Genomic DNA, 20,000 nt, shown 5'->3' with positions numbered 1-20,000 from the left:
TATTACCACACATTCCTCAAGTACACACACAGTTGTTTAAATTACTGATTAAATACGGTGCATTATACCTCCACTATTTTATCTTGGGGCCGAAGTCCAGATTTCTCTGCTGGGGAGTCCTCATCCACCGCCCTGATGTACTGGCCAGGTTTTGACTTCTCTGTGTGCAGGTTGAAGCCATATCCGGTGGCACCCTTTTTCATGTGACAGAGACGTGGACGCAGCTCGTTCTTTGATTCCTGTAAACAGACAGTAAATAGGGAAGGAAATTATGAAAACAGCTGATACACTGATACATGCTAAACACACAAAGCAGAATGTATAAATAAAGAGAACATTTCAAGATATCAAATACATATCGATTTCATGATAAGATACTTCTTTCAAATGTAAACTACAGATAAGTACTTTCGAAGAAAGCGGCATCTCTAATTCCCTTCACTGCAACCACATCTTCCAATAAATGAAGAAATTATATATATATATATATATGATTCAAATCAATCAACCCTTCATCATTTTACAAACTTGCATAACGTACAAAAGAAAGAACTTCCCAAAGCTAAGTCATCCACCGAAAGCAATACATGTTAGCTGTAGTAGTCACCTGCTTCCTGAAACCTTTAAGCTTCCACAAAAATCTGAGCGACACTATCTAAACAAAAACACAGAATGTACAAAAATGTAGAAAATCCACAAAGCAGTTGATTAATAGTGAGAAATAACCTGTATACCATTTCGAAGAGGACTCAGTATGTCACCATCCCGAGATGAAGCACTGAAAAGTAGAAGTAACGAAACTGACCTGTCATCTGTGTACTTCCCTCTTTAGCAAACCTGTCTATAATATACGGCTGAAATTATACAGATAAGAAACCCAACATCTACCTGCTGTGCACATGTACATATTGATCTACAGATGACACACAGCTCTGTAGCTGGGAAAGTATGACAATAAATACAGAAGGAAATTTGTTCAAGTTTGTTAAAGAATTCTATTAAAATTATTACATAATATAGTTTTTGTGTGGTTTACAATCTAGTGTTTTCTATGTTCCCACAGATTCCTAGAAATAATGCTCAAGTACACATTCATCATAAAAAAAGCTACAATATTTTAAAATAAAACATGCTGAACTAAAACAAAAAATAATAATATAAATAAAAATCTACTACTGCAGTTGATTATTATTAATTATTTTAAAATATTATAAACAACAACATAGCTATAGCTGATATAGACTAATGTGTTGGCTTATGTAAGGGCCCTATGAAATCCATTTTATTTTTTTATTTATTAAATTTTTGTTAGAAATAGTTTTTGTTAGAAACAAAACTGAAATTGTTTTGTTATTTTTTGTTGTTGTTTCTGGATTCCATTTTTTCCTTTTAAATTTTTCTAGTCTCTGTTTTAATGAAATTGATTAAACTGAATTGTAAAAAGCATGTTTAATTAATTGAAATAATACAACTTATGCAATTTAAAATGTATGAAATTTATTAAAAGTAAATAAATAAAATAATAATAAAAAAATAAAATAATATATATATATATATATATATATATATATATATATATATATATATATATATATATATATATATATATATATATATATATATATATATATATATATATTTTTTTTTTTTTTTTTTTTTTTTTTTAATTTAGTTTCTGTTAATTTAAATTTTTATATAGTTTTTTGGAAATACTTTTATGTACTACTTTTTTCTTGGTAAATACATTTTCAAGAAAATAGTCCTTTTTTCTAATAATCATTTTCTTAGTATTAGAAGTACTTTCATTATAGTAAATAATATATTTTACATTAAACCAAACTTTTATTTTGACAGGTTGCTGTGAAGACCTTTAAGTTTCTGCGTTTATGACGATAGTTTTTCTTGAAAGAAAGTTCTCAGAGCAGTTCTAGATTCATGTGTTCATGTACTCATATATTAGATGTTCACAGACACTAGCCTATATTGCATTGATTTATGTGTAGTGACAAATTTTTGATGTATTCATCCAAAATTTAGCAAATTCTGCGGTGTGTGATGGAGGGCCATACTTGTGTTTTCCCATATTCCAAAACATGATGAATGAAACGAAAACCAAACACGATACAATGAAACAATTTATGAGACTAATCATGATTAGTAATTGTAATATTTACATTAACCTGTTTAATGCTGTAAAAAGCTAGCTCAAAATGATTACAGGCACCACGATGACTGATCCAGACCCACTGCTAAACAATTTGCTACAAAGGTGAAGTGGGTCCAAGGTTCTCTTGGTATGTCAATACTGACATGACCACCGCAGCAGTACAAAGCTGCAGTGTACAGGCTACATACTCCCCGGGAGGCCTGCTCTTCTGGGAAACCGGATAGCGATGCAGAGTGAAGGGGTTAGGGCTAGGGTCACTGAATGTGCTCGACACGATTAACAATACCCACTCTTCAGAAAACACTAGCTGGAGGCTAACCACAGGTCACAGATACAGCTGACAACGGCAAAGGTATCCTCATTACTGTCCCCCAAAGAAAACGTGCCTGACTGTAGCCCGTAATGAAAGGAAGAACGCTTCTAACAGGTGACTATGCAAAGGCAAGACCTATCTGAGCTCTGATTAGCATAGGCTTAGCCAGCAGAGGCCATATGTTAGGCTAAGAGTTTAATCCCTCCTGCTGAACACAAGGCTGCGACTGAGGAGTTCTGTTTGGGGATGGTTTGTAGACAGTGTGACAAAGTGGTTAAAACAAGGCCTGGTAATCAGAGCCGTGAGCTATTACCAATTGTACCCTTGATCAAAGCACTTAACCCCAGACTGCCCCGGAGAGACCGCCCCTGTTATAAGTGTACTTACTGTAAGTCACTTTGGATGAAAGTGGCCAGTTAAAAGACTTGCTGCTCACTATAGAGAAGTATAGTATCTAAATGTAAAAATATGAATGGCAGAAGGCCGTGTGACAGAAAAAAAATACTGTGGTTTCCTCTTTAAGTCTAGACTAATTGTATAATTTTCTACCATTACTATTACTATTTACTATTAGTATTATTAAGATTATTTACCAAAAATAAACCAAAATGTACACAATAATCAAAATGCTTTCATCATGAGCATCCCTTCTGATCTTCCTATCTATTTAAAGTAGAATGTGCTCATCCAAAAGTCATTGAAGCTTACTAGAAATGCAAAAAGACCAGTATAGCGTTATTTAAATAGTTTTTATTATTATTAATTGCAACATTTCACATTGATGAAGACCAATTGTGGTTGAAACGTTGCAAGTGATAAGACTATAAAAAATAAAAATAGCAAAACAGACAATTATTTTTATTTGTCATACATTCATGACTCTGACTGTTCAGACAGACAAGGTTCATGGATGATAAATGTAGCATTGTAATGTGTATATAATAATAAACAATGTTATCATTGGGAGAATTATTTGTAGGAGCAAAGAAATGCAAAAAGATAAACACAGTTATATTTGCTCAAATTTTTTTTTTTAATCATTTAATTGATTGCAACTGATTGCTTTGACGTGATGAAGAATGTTGTGGTAAATAACTTTTTGGGTGCGTTGTATCTGTCTTTTTGCATCTCCATGCCATCTACAAATAATTAAAATGTAGATTTTTTTGTAGATGTAAACCTGGCTTATTTGAGCAGTCGTGATCATACATGTATGACAAATAAAAAATGAATCTGTTCTGCACTTCTGCTCACTGTGTTTCTGCTACTGCTCTTAAAATAACCACAGCATCTGTAGCTCTTGTAGCATTTTTTGTCTTTAGCGGGGGAGAGAAGCTACAGAATGGAATGGGCTTGAATAAAGCGTGTTTGGCTCTAGATAAAAACAGAGTATATAGCACCATAAGATAATTACCATAAACAACCCCGAGTGCTTGTGGTGTGGTGTGACATGCTGCTCACTTTAAACTACAGAGATGTCTTTCTTCACAACAATTTGAGGTATCGCTCATTTTTCCAGCTCAAATGTGGTGCATGGGTTACAAAACAAGTTCTTGGCTTTAAGCACTGACCAAACTGGCAAGAGACTAAGATTAGGTCTTATTTCACCCAGCAAAACTGCACCTTTCCTGCCAAAGTGCTGTAGCCACGTCTGACCATGTTTGACAGAAGGTTCGCAATGTCCTGGACATACAGTCAGGAATATTATACAATGTTATCCGCTCTTTCGTGCATCTTTCGTGAAACACGTGTGACAGTCACAATGTTTTTAAATGCCTCTGATGCTATGTGCACAAGTAGACACAGGAGATAGCTCAGCATGTACTAAATGATACACCCCTGCTGTGATAAGATACACAAAGCTGTCCGATAAAGCCACAGAATGTTATCGCTATATTGGTTTTTCTTGTTTCTTCATAACCAATTACACGTAACCTCTGCTAACTCCTCCACCCAAGGCCGCTCTTTTTTCGTAACCAAATTTGCATCGGAAAGTATTAACTAAGCAGATGAGATGATTTTTTAAGATAGGGAAATCCTGCTGCCTTGCCACCCAGTGAAAAGCAAAAGCAAAAGAATGCACTGGACGAGGAGAGCTGATGGCTCTGGCATTTCAGTGTTTGGCCGTGTCGAGTGCGAGTAAGGGGAGAATTGTGGGAGTGTGGGAAAGGGCTTGGGTGTGGACTGCTATCTCTGAGAAGGGTTTGGCAGGGGCCCACACATACTCGATGCAAAGATGACATCATCCGCTTTGATAAGATCCCTGGAACACTGCGGTGTGATTTTATTAAAGAAATCTTATCAAATCTACGTGAAGAGAATTACACCCAAATGAGAGATGTATGATCTGGGACGCGCTGTGGTGAATGTCACAAACTCTGTCGAGAACACACCTGGGTCGTATTTCATCCCAAAAATAAAAAGGAATGAAGCCTGTTTCAGAATTGCAAATACTTTGTATTGTGACATATTTTTTATGACAATAAAAAAATCATTCAAAGAATATTCCCAAAACACATCATACACAAACTATTTTGCCTTCATACACTGTAAAAAACAATAGTTGTTTCAACTTGAAATAACCTGTTACCCAGAAGGCAGCGTGGTAACAAGTTATTTCAAGTTGAAACAATTATTGGCTTTTTTTTTACAGCATATGTAATTTTTTGTGCGTGTTTTCATTAAATAGCTTGTTAATCATGTATGTTCTTATTTGGTACTGAATGGTCTATTACGCAAATGTACAAACTACTTTTAAAATTATGATTAGGAAAAAAAAAAAGTTTCCGTTTGGCAGGAGATACTTGATATGAGCTTAATAGAGATCTGTGTCTGATTACTCATAAGAGCAGGGGTTTAAATTGAGATCATCTGCTTTGTGACCAGTTTTACGAGCAGGGCAGAACAACCTCAACAAAAACTGAAATATTCTTTATTTGTCATCAGGCATTCAAGCTCACAACGGAACTAGTTTCTAACAATAAAATAGCATTTAATATGGCATGCCAAAATACAGTAGGTGATGGAACTCTTTGATCTCGCTGTTATATATAAAATCCACAGAGTTCCTTTTTGAAAGCGTAGAATTCCTTTATAGAATGTACTCTTTACTAGATGGTCTCCCTCTAGGCCTCCTTTTGCCTTTGGTTTATTCAATATAGGAAGCTGAAGTCAGCAGAGGGAATAATTTTCTTCTGTCCACAGTAGATGTGGAGTAGAGTCATTTTAAACTGCAGTATCTGACAAAGACCTTCATTCATTATCAGTCTCCGTGACATAACAGTTTTTTTTTTTGTTTTGTTTTTTACTTTTAAATTTATCTCTATTTGCCTTCTCACAGAGAAGTATTCTTGTTGATTTCAAGTAAGCAAAAATAGAATTTTCAAATATTGCACTGTGGTTACTTAGTTTGCAGTTTCAAAAAGAGTGCAACATTGCATAAAAGTATTATCAACTCGTGCATTCCTATTTATATTGCCTAAAGATTGTGCATCATAACATCAGATCATTACGACATGTATGGCAGTGCGCAAACTCATCATGATATTTCCTCAAATGGGGACAGACTCACACCACAGCAAGCAGCAAACAATTTCATCATTTTTCAAATATGTGCTAGTTTTTGCATGTAAAGAATGTAAAAAAATTAATACGGTAATCAATCCGTAATGAGGATGTATCTGAAAACACATATATGTGTTCAGATTACTAACACAAAAAAAAAATTAAAAAATAAAAATAAAAAAATCAATGCCATACCAAACGTCTTTACCCAATTTCTTCTGTGAAACACAATAAAAAAAAAAAACAGTTTATGTATACAATCCACATTACAAAGTCGGCATGGTTCAAAATAAACTACTGACAATTTTCTTTTGTGTTCCACTGAAATAAGAAAGTCATACAGGTTTGGAACGACTTGAGGGTGAGTAAAAGGAATGATGGAATTTTTATTTTTGGGAACTGTCGCATACCATTAAGTAAACCTGTTTGTCACAAGCCGAGTGTGGAAAGGCCCTAATCTAACCCATCTCCAGCTCACGGCAGGCCTTAGTAAATCCTCCACCAGCCCTATAAAGATACTACAGATCGATGATACAAAGGTTAATTACTTTATAGCTCACTTTAGTAACTCATAATCTTGTCCTTGGTTTGCTCAACTCTTGAAGGACTGGGGTAGGGTTGGTGAAACATGAACTGGTGATTGAAAACAATAATTATCCTTAAGCATAACCTGGGTTATCCAAGTAAACAAAGTTTATTTACGCCATGTGGTGTGCTGGCGTATCGGTTCAAGCAAACGCAATAAAGGAGCATATTTTAATAGTATGACGCAACAAAGATTGCATAAATGTGAAGATAAGCAGAGCTGGCAAAGTAATCGTAAATATATTTTAAGGTCCGAGGCTTCGGATCCGAGATGTGAACTTGCAAAACTCCACAGCCAATGATTAACCTATAGAGATTTGAAAACTGCCAACCAACAGCAAAATACACACACTGGTAGCAAGAGCGGTGAGGTGAGGCCTGATGTGATTGGTATAACAGCTCTTGTCATCTCAAAATGCTACAAGACCACAGCAGGAAAAACAGCGATCTTGTAACCAAGGAAGTGGTTAATTCAAATGTGTGAGCATCCCTCCCTCTCTCGCAGAGTTACACATTTAGCTTGAGTCTTTACTTTTGAATTTTTTTTGTGGTGAACATCTAGTGAACGTGTGGCTGTATTGTGTCTGCTGGAATGTATTGTTGTCAAAGATTAAACCATTTTTTACTGAAAAAATGTAAACTTGTGCATAAGAACTCTGTTTCAGTGATATAATGATAATGTTAGAAGTGGTTTCCAAGGTAGTTCTATGCAGTTGCTAAGGTATTCAGAAGGTTTTTGGTTTGTTGCGATCTATGCCACTGATAGCTAATTGCTAAATGGCTGCTAACCTGCCCAAGTTAAATAAAATTACTTGATATTAGTGCATATGGTTTTAGTTTATGGTAAAAGTAAAAATGTGTGAGATTTTCTGTCAACTGCAATCACTACCAGTCAAAAATCACATGTGATTACTTACTACTTAGAAAACTAGCGAAAAAGCTCTCCTAAATAAGCTGTATAATTTAAGGAAACATTCATATCCATAGCACAAATGAAAAATTAGACATTTAGAATATTTTCAACAATCATTTTAATACATCTTGCTCAAATTCCTAACCAACCCTAAATTGAAAAAAGTGAGACAGTTAGCTGGAAGAATATCATATGGAGCACAATCTCATAAAAAGGCATATAATAGTACACCAAGTAAAAAAAAAAACGAAAACTTGTAGTATTAATAGGCAAAAATGGACTGATCCGTATATATGACACCCATGTGTTTGGCATGCATATAAATTTATTGCTATTAATATAATATGCATCTACCACTACCCCTAATCCTACCCATTGAGTATTATATACACGCCAAAGTTTTGTGTATCAATAACACAAATTTTTATTTGCCGTACTATTTACACAGACTTCCATGAGATTGGATAGTCATGTGATATACCAAGGACTCTACAGTGATTACAACCACTTTAACCAACCTATAACTGTAACTGTATTAGAAAAACATTGGCATTTTTGACATCGGCCACTTCCATCTTTTCATCGTCCACTTAAAATGAAGCTAAGCTAAATAATAGACTGAATCAACACTGAATCAACAGCACAGTTCCGTCACAGCAAACACACAGAATGACAAGCACACAATGTAGTGATTGATATATCATCACATGCCACTTATTATAAATAGAATCAAAGCAAACTATTGAGGATTGTTCCAACGAAACACACCCTTTCTTTTCTTCCCAAAACACCTGCATTTCTGAAGAGTTATGCCAAGGAACTGCTATCAGAGAATTATTTGCCAGATTCAGAAACAGATCTAATTTTTAGAAATCATCTGTTCTGCGTCTTTTACATCATTTATTGCCAAACACAATGAGAGCAAGCTGTCTGAGTGTAATCCGCTCTGAAAACTCATCTCAGTAAGTAAACAGCATCCCGCAGGGCACTGCCATCAAGAACAAAGCTTAGTCTGGGTTTAACTGACAGCCGATCCAAGGATGTTCCCTCCAGCAGCATTTCATTTCTGAATGATCACAGAGAGGAAGGATGGGACGCAGGAGGGTGAGAGGAAAACGACACAACAGAAGGGCCATTCATGGTCAACTGAGGGCTTCAAAAACACTTTGATAATTGCTGGAAAGAAATGTGATTACAATCCATATTGTTCCAGGGACTCTAAATAACTGTTATTGAGCAGAGGCCTTCTCTGGTCCGCCAAGGTTATGATAATTAAAAGTTATTTCTAGCTCATGCAGCTAAATTAGAAAAGGAAGTGACAAACACTGGCCTGTATGCTATTATGTAAAACAATAACTAGCATCAAAACTGCACACTTGGCATTTGCTTTTGCTGTGCTTGCACTTCCAGAAACAGATTTGCCTTCTATAGTACCTTGTAACCAGATTTTCTGAACAAAATATAAGTGCCTGTGCAAAAACTACACTATTCGGAGCCCCCGATATTTCTTAATAATTCGCATCATTTGAGCAACCACTCGTGCAATAGAGTTGGTTGCTTTATTAGGTTTGATCTTCTGTAACCTCTCCGAGCCAGATGGCACATCAGAATCTGTTACATAGAAAGATCTCAATCCTGCTCTGTGGGTTTCATTCTCTCTAATCTCACTTCTGCACCTAAACAAAGAGTAACTTTCCACAATAACTCCCTTCAATGCTCAAGGATCTTCAAGGCAAGGGATTGAAACTTTTATTGGGGTCAGCTTAGTCTGCTGGCTTTTGTCCTCAGCTCGAACAATTACAACTCAAGACTGGTCATTTCATTTACCATTAAGCTAATAGAGCTCTATTGAAATGTTGACAATAGAATGAGCTTGACGCTGAACCCGATGACTTAAATGAATTTGAATAACAGAACATCCTTATAAAAAGGGATCAGTCATCATTTTCTATCATGTAAAAAAGAAAGAAATATTTTCAATATTCCACAGAAGAAATGTCAAACAGAATGACATGAGAGTAAGTAAATAGTGACAGAATCATAATTCTGGGTGGAGTATCTCTGTAGTAACAGGATAAAATGAAATGTCCCATGAAAGAGAATGTTGCCCACTAAAGGCCCTTAGATTAACATCACAGGAATGAAGACAAAGCTTTTTACATTCTTATTGCACAATTGGCGCAAATCACTTGCAGACCTTGTACTGCGTTACATAAAAATGTTGTATCACTTGAAAGCCATGTAAATGACCTATACACTGCGCATGGTTACATAATCATAAAACTTCAATGGTGGTAAATGATCAAAGAATCCTGTTAGGAGACTCAATATGACGTCTATCTGATCTATGAGAAGAATGTGTCCACTTCTTCCTCATAGCTTTTATCAGAAACCTATTATCATTTACTGGTGACTACCACTAACGTTTTAGTCATTTTACTGTGCAGAAATATTAACAGTATTATTCATTAAGTGTTCGGGCCTTCGCTGTCTACGATGCGATGAAAACTGGTCAACGCAGCTGATGAGGTATTGTCCCCAAAAAGGCAGAAAACATGTCAGACTGTCATTATGTCTGACAGGTAAGACTGGAAGCGATGTGAAAAGCAGTGATACCTGCGACGTGACACAAAGAATATCTGATTTGAAACATTTAAATGTCCTCAAACATTTCAGAAGGGCCGCACCTGCTCATGTCCCCACCACACAAACACTGTGTTGTTATGGGCACATATCAACAAGTGGCCTGGTCATCAAACAATGTGCAATGAAACGTAAAACATGTACAAGTGAGCTTTTCTATGGACAACACGACCTCTTAAGCTCTGCTGGTAATAACATATTAGCAGGCTATAATATTAGTAGGATATTCAGTGATGTTTGTCTCAATCTATTAAAGGCATTCAAAAGTTACACTACAAAATGCGATTCATACTAAATTACCCCAATTACACATCTTCTATGATAAGATTTTATTTTTTTTTTTTTTTTTTTTAAATAGAAACAATTTTGATAGATTTTATGGGGCTTAAAGTTAAACTTTCCAGCCAGACATAAAAAGTCTAATAAAAAAATCCTGAAAATGATTGTTAACATAAAAGGTATTTAAAGCCCAACTCCAGTGTATTTAAAGCCCAATTCAAATTTAATGATAACACAACTTTTTATATATTTTAAGTTACAAAATCAGAATATATGTGGAAAAGATTTAGGTATGAAACATACATGAACGCATGCAAACCATTTATTCGGTGAGATCTCTCATTGTTAATGATCACGAACATCCTTATCTGAAATTAACCCACATATACACTATTAATATTATGAATTATATTGTGCAGTGACACCTGTCGAACTTGACGCACGTGAAGAAGACCCGGCTTGTTCGCGGATTAAAACGCAAAAGGACTTTTTAAGCGATGTAAATTTGCTCATGAAAGCTGCTGAACTCACCTTGGAGCTCACGCTCAGTCTTTCCATGCGTATCTCCCCATTTGTCTCCGGGACGGGGGTGGACTCCCTTGGTGTTCCGTTCTTCATCTCCTCTTCGTGGTCCGATTCAGCGGCACTGCTCGGTATCGGTATCCCGTCGGTCACATACTCTTTCTTGCACTTCAAGTTGTGCTTCTGCAGCAGATTCGCGGTCTCTGCATCCACCACGATGAGCTCCAGCTTGCCCGCGATGCCTCGTATGCGGGACACCACCTGTTGATGCTTCTCGTCCTCCACATTCTCCCCGTTCACGAACGCCAGTTTGTCCCCGGCCATCAGACCCGCCTCGGCGGCGGGAGAGTCGTCTTCCACATGCCGGATGAACTGACCTGGCTTGTTCTTTTCGCCGTGGAGATGAAAGCCGTAGCCGTTGTCCCCTTTTTCTAAGACGCACAGCTTTGGCCTGAGGTCGCTGGACATTTCGAAACTTTGAGACTTACACGAAAGCAGCAGTCCGGCTCAACTGAAAGTTGGAGGCAACAACGAAAAGTGGCTATGTGGAGAGAAAAGTCCGCGCCGCCCACTCCTCGTCTTCGGCGTGTTGCGACACTGTAAGTCAAATCGCAGTTTTCTTTGAAGTGCAGACAGTCAGCGCTTCGCGGACCCGCCCCCGTCTGTTACTTTCACTGATTGGAACTTTCGCTTGTCAATCAAAAGCACGTCACGCGAGCTCTCTGACACGGTTTCAGAGGAGCTGCGGTCTTTGGATCCTGTTGACGATGCTGTTGGTCGAGTTTGCTTTTCTTCTTCCGCTGTTAAACAATAATCGACAGGTTCGGCCTCAAGGGGGTGTTGAGGTCTTCCTGTTATATCTTTCCGAATAGCTGATGTTTGATAGGCCTATGGCAGCAAAATATCCTCATCGATATTTAATAACAAAGAAAGTAGAAGAAATTTATTTCAACCTCAGTTATAAGTATTACCCCAATAACTCATTGTAAACTGATATAACGTTGGTATTGACTTTTGCTGGCAAAGTTTGGTATATAAATGTAAATACATTATTATAAGCCATTAATTTTAAATATGATACTCTTGTCTTCACCCCGTCTAATGTAAAATGGTCACAAAAAAAGGTGGCAATGGGTTTATTACAATAAATATTTTATTTCATAGAAACGTTATATTAATTGGACATATAATATAGATAGGTAAGTGACACCTTTTTAATTTTTATGATTTTAATTTAGTTTTATCGTTTAAAACCAGTTAAACATTTTTAACATATTTATGCTAGGCTTTTTAATTTCATATTAAATAGGGACACATTATTATAAACAACAATAATTCTCTTCTAGAAGTCCTAAACCGCTTCTTTATGATATCCATAATAGTTGAGTGATCAGTTCAGGGTTGAATCAGGTAATAGCTAGAATTCTGTGGCATTCCAAGGTTGAATAAAATTATAACATTTTGCCATATAATTTCCTAATATATCTCCTTTTTGTATATACTAACAGGGGTCATTATGCAATGTCATTATAATCAGATTTTTAGCGTATAGCTTTGATGAGAAATCTCTATAACGACACTAAAAGTTTTCCTTTTAAATACACTGTAATAATCTTGTTACTGCGACAGCCTTTTCCATGCAGTAAAAAAGATAAAGATTTGCTGATTCACTTTCAGATATTATCTGCCTGTCGACATACACCAGCAAAGTTATAAACAATATCTAAATATTGTTACGGTTTAATCACAAATGAGATTCACTTTTCCAAGTACACTGAAAGTTCAAAGGGCACCTCTGTAGCATACTCATTTGCTTTTTAAATTCTTGGGTGAACGGCAACAAAGTACAAAATCATACTACCTCCTTAATTTGGCTTCTTGTGTGTCTGACATCACTTCACTGGTTAATGGCTCAAAAGTGGTCAAGCAAGGAAGGACATGCATGTTTGCGCAATAAGGCAAGATTGCTCCATTTGAGAAATAAGATTTAGCCTTAATGTTACTAAATCTTTAATCATAAACCACATTTTCTTACTTTCAATAACATTTTTTGGACTGTATCTATTTATCTATGCATGTATCATTATTTACCTTTGATATAATTACTACCTACTTATTTTTTTAAGTATTAGATGTTTTAGGTTCGGTCTTTCTTATCTGTTGTCGTTGCTCGTTTTCTTCTCATTGATTATTACTCTGGGATAGTATATTTTTGGACTTTCATTCATAAAATGCTTATGTACTTTATCAAATGAAATCATACTATCCCTCGTATAAATATATCAAGAAAATCAGCTTACCACATCTTTTATCGCAGTGACTGAAGAGTGGCGCATAAAGCTACACGTGTGATGAATTTTATGACACAGAAACATGTTGTGGCAGAGCAACCAGTTGCAACATAAGCTCATAAACAGGTTACCACAGCAAGTGGTACAGCTGAGAGAGATTTTAGGCCCTAACTGCCGTCCATCAGTCTATATGTAGTGGTGTGTTCTGCCATCTAGTGTCTCATTAGAAAACTGCAACAAAAGTCAAACCAATAATCTGATCACACTAGAAGACATTTGTGACCCTGGACCACAAAACCAGTCATAAGTGTCAATTTTTCAAAACTGAGATGAGCTTTTCATTGATGCATGATTTGCTAGGACAATATTTGTCTGACAACTGTTTGAAAATCACCTTTAAAGTTGTCCAGATGAAGCTCTTATGTGCATGTTACTAGAATGCATATTACTAATTAATATTTAAGTGTGAATATATTTACAAAAGGAAATTTACCAAAAAAAATCAACATGATCTCTATTTAATATCCTAAAGATTTTAGCAAGAAAATTGGATGATTCTGACCCATACAATGTATTTTTGCCTATTGCTGCAAATATATCCCAGTGACTTAAGACTCGGACCAGGATTCGTGGTCCAGGGTCACATTTACAAACAGACAAATGCTTTAAACTGGACCCATATGTAATCTGAAGATGCATTTGACGCGCTTGATGTGCTTCAGTACTTCGGGCATAAATCAGTCACAATATATTAAGTGAGAATCGCAAGATTTGTACACGCATCCCATATTTTGCAGAAATCTAAGGTTGTGGATAATGTTTGAGCACGGTTCTTAATGCATCTGAGCAAAGCTATATAAATCACTGCCAGGTCTGTTAAAATTACTCCACAGACTTTTATAAAAATAAATAAACAGAAGCTTTAATTGATGGTAGGGGTATTGTTTAATTCACTGTGCCAGTATGTATTAGTTTTGCATTTTCTAAAGTTAGTGATAATCATACACAATGCCTTCAGTATTTCTTTCAGTGCGTAATAACAGGGTCCAGTAATTAATATTGATAACAGCCAGATATTTTTGCCTCGTGTTATTGCTACTGTCATTTTAATAACACTTTTTATGTGACGGCTAGTTGCCCAACCATGCATGACATCATTTAGGTGTAACGTAGGAGTCAATGTTCCAGAAAACTAGTCAACGAATGCAAATCTTCTCATTAGCAAAGCAGAGTCTGATTTCGCTGCACAGAACGGGAAGCCCGTTTGGCCCCCTGTTCAACTGTTCTTTAACCGCAGACACACTGCAGTCCACGCGAGCCTAAGACGGTAACAAACAGTCAGTCTTGATTGGCGCTTTTAACGCCAACCTTGGTTCCAAGACGTGTGGGAATGCATCAGTGATTTCCAATCACCACTGAATATCAGAATTTACTATCTGAGAGGACGGCTGCGTGTGGTTCTTGTACCGAGTGTGGAGGCACTGCTGCGCGTGTGGGGAGTCGTGGCCGTCCAGCCAGTCCCGGTAGAGGCGCTGGACCTCTGGGTTGGTGTCAGGCAGACGGACAGGTAAGCTGCTATAGTGCTCTTCTATTTGCTGGACCAGTGTTCGATCAGGACGACCTCCCTCTCCCTCAGCTTGTCCTCGCCCACTTAAACAGCCTGAAAGTCCAAGACAAGGACGGATGAGGAAGGAAACTGTACTTTTACGGTCAAAGATCAACAACAATGGCTATATTTATGGCAACATTCACAGCATCATTTCAATACGTTTCCAATATTTCCAATCATTTATAAATTACAAACATTCTCTTAAGTGTCAAAGAAGAAACATTTATAAATGTACAAATAATGAATACTAATATTTTTAAAGCATTATTAATATTATTGATATCATTTTACATTTAATATCACAAATATATTCATATATGATATTTAATGATGGCTTTTGAGCTATTTGTTGCCTCCAAAAATATATATATTTAGCCACTAAAATAGCAAGAACAAGAAAAAAAAAAACACATACATTCAATAAAGTACAATAAATCATTAATATTTTATAAATGACAGCAAATTATGTTTGAAAATATTTAAACTTATTTTAATCTGTAATATTATAATATTACTGTATTTTTTAATAAATCAATGCAGCCTTGGCGAGCAAAGTTTTCTATGACACCCAATCCCTAAAATAATAATAGATGTTCAAACTTATTTGTACAAAGATAAAAGAGCCAACCAAAAGTCAAAAAGACCTATTTATTGTTCATCACTCAAGCTCATTTGTATAAATGATATTACATATTTTAAGATAAAGGAATAATATATATATATATATATATATATATATATATATATATATATATATATATATATATATATATATATATATATATATATATATATATATATATATATATATATATATATATATATATATAAATAAATGCAATTCTAAAATTCTACTTTGAAATCACATTTAAAAAAATATATATATTTAAATAAAAACTTAAATGCAGGCTTGGTAACGAGAAATAAATAAATAAAAAAATCATATTTTCATACCTCCAGGACAGGACAGCACCTCCACTAGTTGGTAGGGCACTTTGCCTTTCCTCATCCTGTGCACTAAAGTCTGAATGTTCCGGAAGCCATAAACTGCAGCAAACTGCAGCAGAATCTCTCCATCACGCTCGAGCGCCACCTCCTGGAAGTCTCGATTCCTAGCAGAAAAAAGACAGGCGTTTATAAAAATCAATGAATGATAATATTATGATCATTATTTAGCATTAACCGATTATTAGAAATACGATCCATTTACAGTCATCAAACACGGACTCTTGTGTTTCTCACCTGAGGGTCTTGTACACAATCTCTTGGACGTCTAGGCCAAACAGTTCTTTGGCTGAATGTTTCAAAATGTGCTCCAAGAAGCCTTCGGATCCACGACCTTCATGCCTGGTCATACCTGGATCACTGGTCTCACCAAATCTTAAACAATCACACACATATCAGGATTGTTTGCCTCTTATTTTCCCAGACTCAGATCGCCCTTTCTTCAGTAGGATAAATGTCAAGACCTATGTAATTCTAATTCCAATATAATGGTGTTCATTTAACTTACACGTGATCCAAAGAAGCAGAGTCCATTTCCTCTACAGTAACTTTGCTTTGCTCCATTAAGTGGAGAATCTCTCCTAAACAAAAACAGCCATACAATGTCATTTCAGGAGTACAAAGTTCACAAAAACATGCAACCCGTTTCTATACAGTAACATTCAATAGACTTTGCGTATCATTTCCAAGAAGGAAAAAGACAGACAAGGGAAGTATTATATTAGGAGAAATAAATCTAATATGGCCTAAACCTGCAGCTGGTTAATAATTGATCTGAAAAGGTAACAGGAGAAGTAGCCTAGTGTTTCATACTTGACGTAAGCACACAGTCGACATCTCTGGTCTCTAGGATGCTGTTGTAGAATTCCTCTCTCACAGCTTCAAGCTTCTTATCAAAGCAGGGAGCCACCACCACATGGAAAATCTGATCTGGGGTCAGCTTCTACAAAGACAGCACGCATTCAGTGCCTCTTCCTGTCACGATTAACAAGAAATTGAGCAGACCTAGACACCTCTCACCTGTTGTCTGGCAAAAAAGTCTTTGACCAAGGAGCCCATGATCTGTTGAGGCGATCTGGCGGTGCAGATGTGTGGCGTGACCAGGCTACCAAGAACACGCTCTGCGTAGCGAATCCAACCTGCACGAAAACACACAATAACGCATTTAATCTTTGCATGTTTACTACATACAGCAGCTTGTGACAACAATAAGCAGTGTTGACCACCACGTTATCAGACAACACTGATATGCTCATACCGAAAAAATAAGTGTAAGCAATGTGAAAATGAAACAGTGTGTGAGATTTATTTTTATTCGTTTAAAATGCAAGCTCTGACAATAACTATGCACTAATCAAACCATGACAAAATCACTGCATCTTAAACCCATTTACGCTACTACTAACCAGTTTATTGTGTCCCAGCTGAATAAAAGCATTACATTTCTTATATGTAACAAAATATTGCATTTAAGCAAGGCATGTAGCCCTGGGTTGTTTGAGGAGAGCTCTCACTGAACTAAACATACTGTAAGTCACATTGGATGAACACATCAGCCCAGTGAGGTAATAATTAATATCCACGATGACAATTAAATAATTGCCGCAGAGAGTAAGGAAGCAAGTTGTTAAATGTGCAGGAAGGGTGTGTGAGGCAGCTTACACTCATCTATCTCACAGCTGCAGAATGCTATGGCTATCTAAAACAGTCCCACCCATTCACACACAACCCACATTCACACACCGCACCACATTTGGCTCTTATCTACATTTAGAGACAAAATGTTTGAGAAACGCATAAAAGGTTTGAGGTTCAAACAAAGGTGCTTATTTGTCTGTTGGCAGCCACTTCAACTATCATTTTCCGGAGATTTGCAAAGATACAACGACCCAGTTACAATCTGCAGACTTCTCTCGCGTTTAAAGCCAACGTAGATTTTATAAAAACGAAGCGCTGTGAAAATCTGCGGAGAAAAGTGTACAGTGCGAGTTACAACGCGAGTCAATGAGCTCAGGTGGTTATGAGGTTGGCCTTACCTGGACATGAGGACGTGAACATTGGCATGGCATTAGAGTCGTGATGTTTACGACGGTAACGCTGAACAAACTCTCTCTGGCTTTCCAAAATGCTAAAGCTTGCAGCTACTGTAGTGTCAAAGACATAATGAACCCCTGAGAAGAGAGATGAGAGAGGCCTTTAAAACAGCATGAAAGAACTTGTGTACCGTGGTTATCATCGTTAGCTAAAACTACTAAAAAGATTTCTGTTAACTGAAACATATGTAGAATGAATAGAAATTTAAACAATAAAAAAAGCTGAAACTAAAAATAAATGTCTAATTGGCAACTAACTGAAGCTTAAAATACTAAAATTACTAGAATATAAATAAAACCTAAAAAAAAAAATATATATATTTTTTTTAGGTTTTATTTATATTTTTAGGTTTTATTATATATATATATATATATATATATATATATATATATATATATATATATATATATATATATATATATATATATATATATATATATATATATATACACACACACAATCAGATGAAATTACTAAATATTTAACTAAAATATATCATTAATATAATAAAGGAAAGTGAAATAATAATGTTTTTTAAAAATTAATAATACAAAAAAAAAACATACTAGCACATAAAAGATACTGGATTAATACTGATGTGTACAAATATTTAGGAAAGTTATCTCAGTCAGACTGCACATGACAAATGTTTACGACAGTATGTGAACATTTTGATTAAAGACGTTGGCAAAGTGACAGTGACTTCAAGGCAAATGTGGCGTCCAGACGTACCCACACTCTTTAAGAAGCCACATAGTTTCCTCGCAGCGGCTGGAACATCCAGCTGAAATTTAATAGCAAAAAACGGCAGCGACTGGGGACACACAGACACCACGAGAATTTTGTGCTTCGAAGTATCACATTTCTGCCAAAGACACAAAAATAACAACGTGAGATACATCCGCATGCATCTTTACAAAGTCCCGCGTCTTTCAGGCTTACGCTACGGCACCTTATTGAGGGCGAGCACATGCTTGATCTCATCCAGATTTTGCTGAGAGACTCTCTGGCCTTCGTCCTCCGATACGCAGCCGTCACAGGACAGACACGCGCTCAGCAACACCTGCTGAACCGAGGTAGACTCTTTCACCTGAGGAAAAGCATGCATCAGGATAATCAACATCCACACGTCCGAAACAAACGTGCTCACTCATCCTCCCCCAGACCAAACACAAACAAAACAACAGATGCAAACCACAGCTTATCAGATGAGTGTGTCACGAATACCTCTCCAGCGGCAGCACCTTTCTCCTGCAGTGAGTTTATACCTTCATCACTCTGTTTCTTGTTGCACTACGAGGTGAAATCGAGGGGAAAACAAACAGTAATGAATGACTCGATAAATCACGAGAGATTCAGACGGAAACCAAAAGTTGCAGAAATGTTCATACATCAGTGTTAAATGGATTATTATTACCTGTTTGGTGCAATTCTCACACTTTTCTTTCTTCCGTCCAATACTGACTTCAGACATTGTATGAAGAGCTCCTGAAATGTTCAGTGCCCTGTGAACAAGATGAAAAACTGTCTCCCTTTCTGCATTTATAGAGAACTCTGGATGTCACGTGACACAAACACATTTATAACCTAAAGTTAGGGGGGTTAGAGTTAAAACACAGCCGCAAAAGGGCCATTATTAACTTCAAGCTCCAATTTAAGGGAAATGTGATAATTTTAGGTTCCCATGACATACGCTCCATTCGGTTTCACCTGATTGCTGTTTTGAGGAACTGCACGCTTTTGTATATAATCACAGCTTAAGCGGTAGGATCACATTCATTTTCTTAGCACGTGATAAGAGTAATAACATCATCAAAACCTCTGAGGCTTCTTTAGATAACCCAGTGACATTTACTTACCCAACCGCCCCGTAACCTAACGTTATCGAGCGCCCGAGTGCTAAATTAAAACATAAACTACAACAAAACAAAAATTAGGCCATCCAACTTACATAAAAATCACATGAAACCCTTATTGTTTAGGGGAAACCCGGGAGACGAAGCAGCGGTAGGTCT

At 36.4% G+C, this 20,000-nt stretch overlaps 2 protein-coding genes across 4 annotated transcripts in view; both read right to left on the bottom strand.

The window, feature by feature from the left end:
* slc9a3r1a (SLC9A3 regulator 1a) overlaps positions 1–11,661 on the bottom strand; it is a 22,610-nt gene extending 10,949 nt beyond the window's left edge. Inside the window, exons 1-2 of one of the 2 annotated variants that reach the window (XM_043253989.1) lie at positions 10,996–11,661; positions 69–239 (exon numbers count right to left, since the gene is read on the bottom strand). In XM_043253989.1, the coding sequence (XP_043109924.1) occupies positions 69–239; positions 10,996–11,454 (630 nt within the window). In that variant the 5' untranslated portion in view covers positions 11,455–11,661. The remainder of the gene's footprint in view (positions 1–68; positions 240–10,995) is intronic. The other variant, XM_043253990.1, reaches the window with a different exon arrangement.
* Positions 11,662–12,121: 460 nt separating this feature from the next.
* The window catches only part of narf (nuclear prelamin A recognition factor), an 8,470-nt gene continuing 591 nt past the window's right edge, over positions 12,122–20,000 (bottom strand). Inside the window, exons 1-12 of one of the 2 annotated variants that reach the window (XM_043253987.1) lie at positions 19,937–20,000; positions 19,403–19,490; positions 19,213–19,278; positions 18,938–19,075; positions 18,718–18,850; positions 17,928–18,062; positions 16,912–17,030; positions 16,705–16,834; positions 16,400–16,472; positions 16,129–16,266; positions 15,841–15,998; positions 12,122–14,937 (exon numbers count right to left, since the gene is read on the bottom strand). The exon at positions 19,937–20,000 is cut by the window's right edge and continues 213 nt beyond it. In XM_043253987.1, the coding sequence (XP_043109922.1) occupies positions 14,687–14,937; positions 15,841–15,998; positions 16,129–16,266; positions 16,400–16,472; positions 16,705–16,834; positions 16,912–17,030; positions 17,928–18,062; positions 18,718–18,850; positions 18,938–19,075; positions 19,213–19,278; positions 19,403–19,490; positions 19,937–19,938 (1,431 nt within the window). In that variant the 5' untranslated portion in view covers positions 19,939–20,000 and the 3' untranslated portion in view covers positions 12,122–14,686. The remainder of the gene's footprint in view (positions 14,938–15,840; positions 15,999–16,128; positions 16,267–16,399; positions 16,473–16,704; positions 16,835–16,911; positions 17,031–17,927; positions 18,063–18,717; positions 18,851–18,937; positions 19,076–19,212; positions 19,279–19,402; positions 19,491–19,936) is intronic. The other variant, XM_043253988.1, reaches the window with a different exon arrangement.

This window comes from Puntigrus tetrazona, chromosome 12, assembly GCF_018831695.1.
Source record: "Puntigrus tetrazona isolate hp1 chromosome 12, ASM1883169v1, whole genome shotgun sequence".
In the NCBI taxonomy this organism is placed as follows: Eukaryota; Metazoa; Chordata; class Actinopteri; order Cypriniformes; family Cyprinidae; genus Puntigrus; species Puntigrus tetrazona.
The sequence above is the reverse complement of the archived record's forward strand: the minus strand, read 5'-3'. Positions and strand labels throughout refer to the sequence as shown.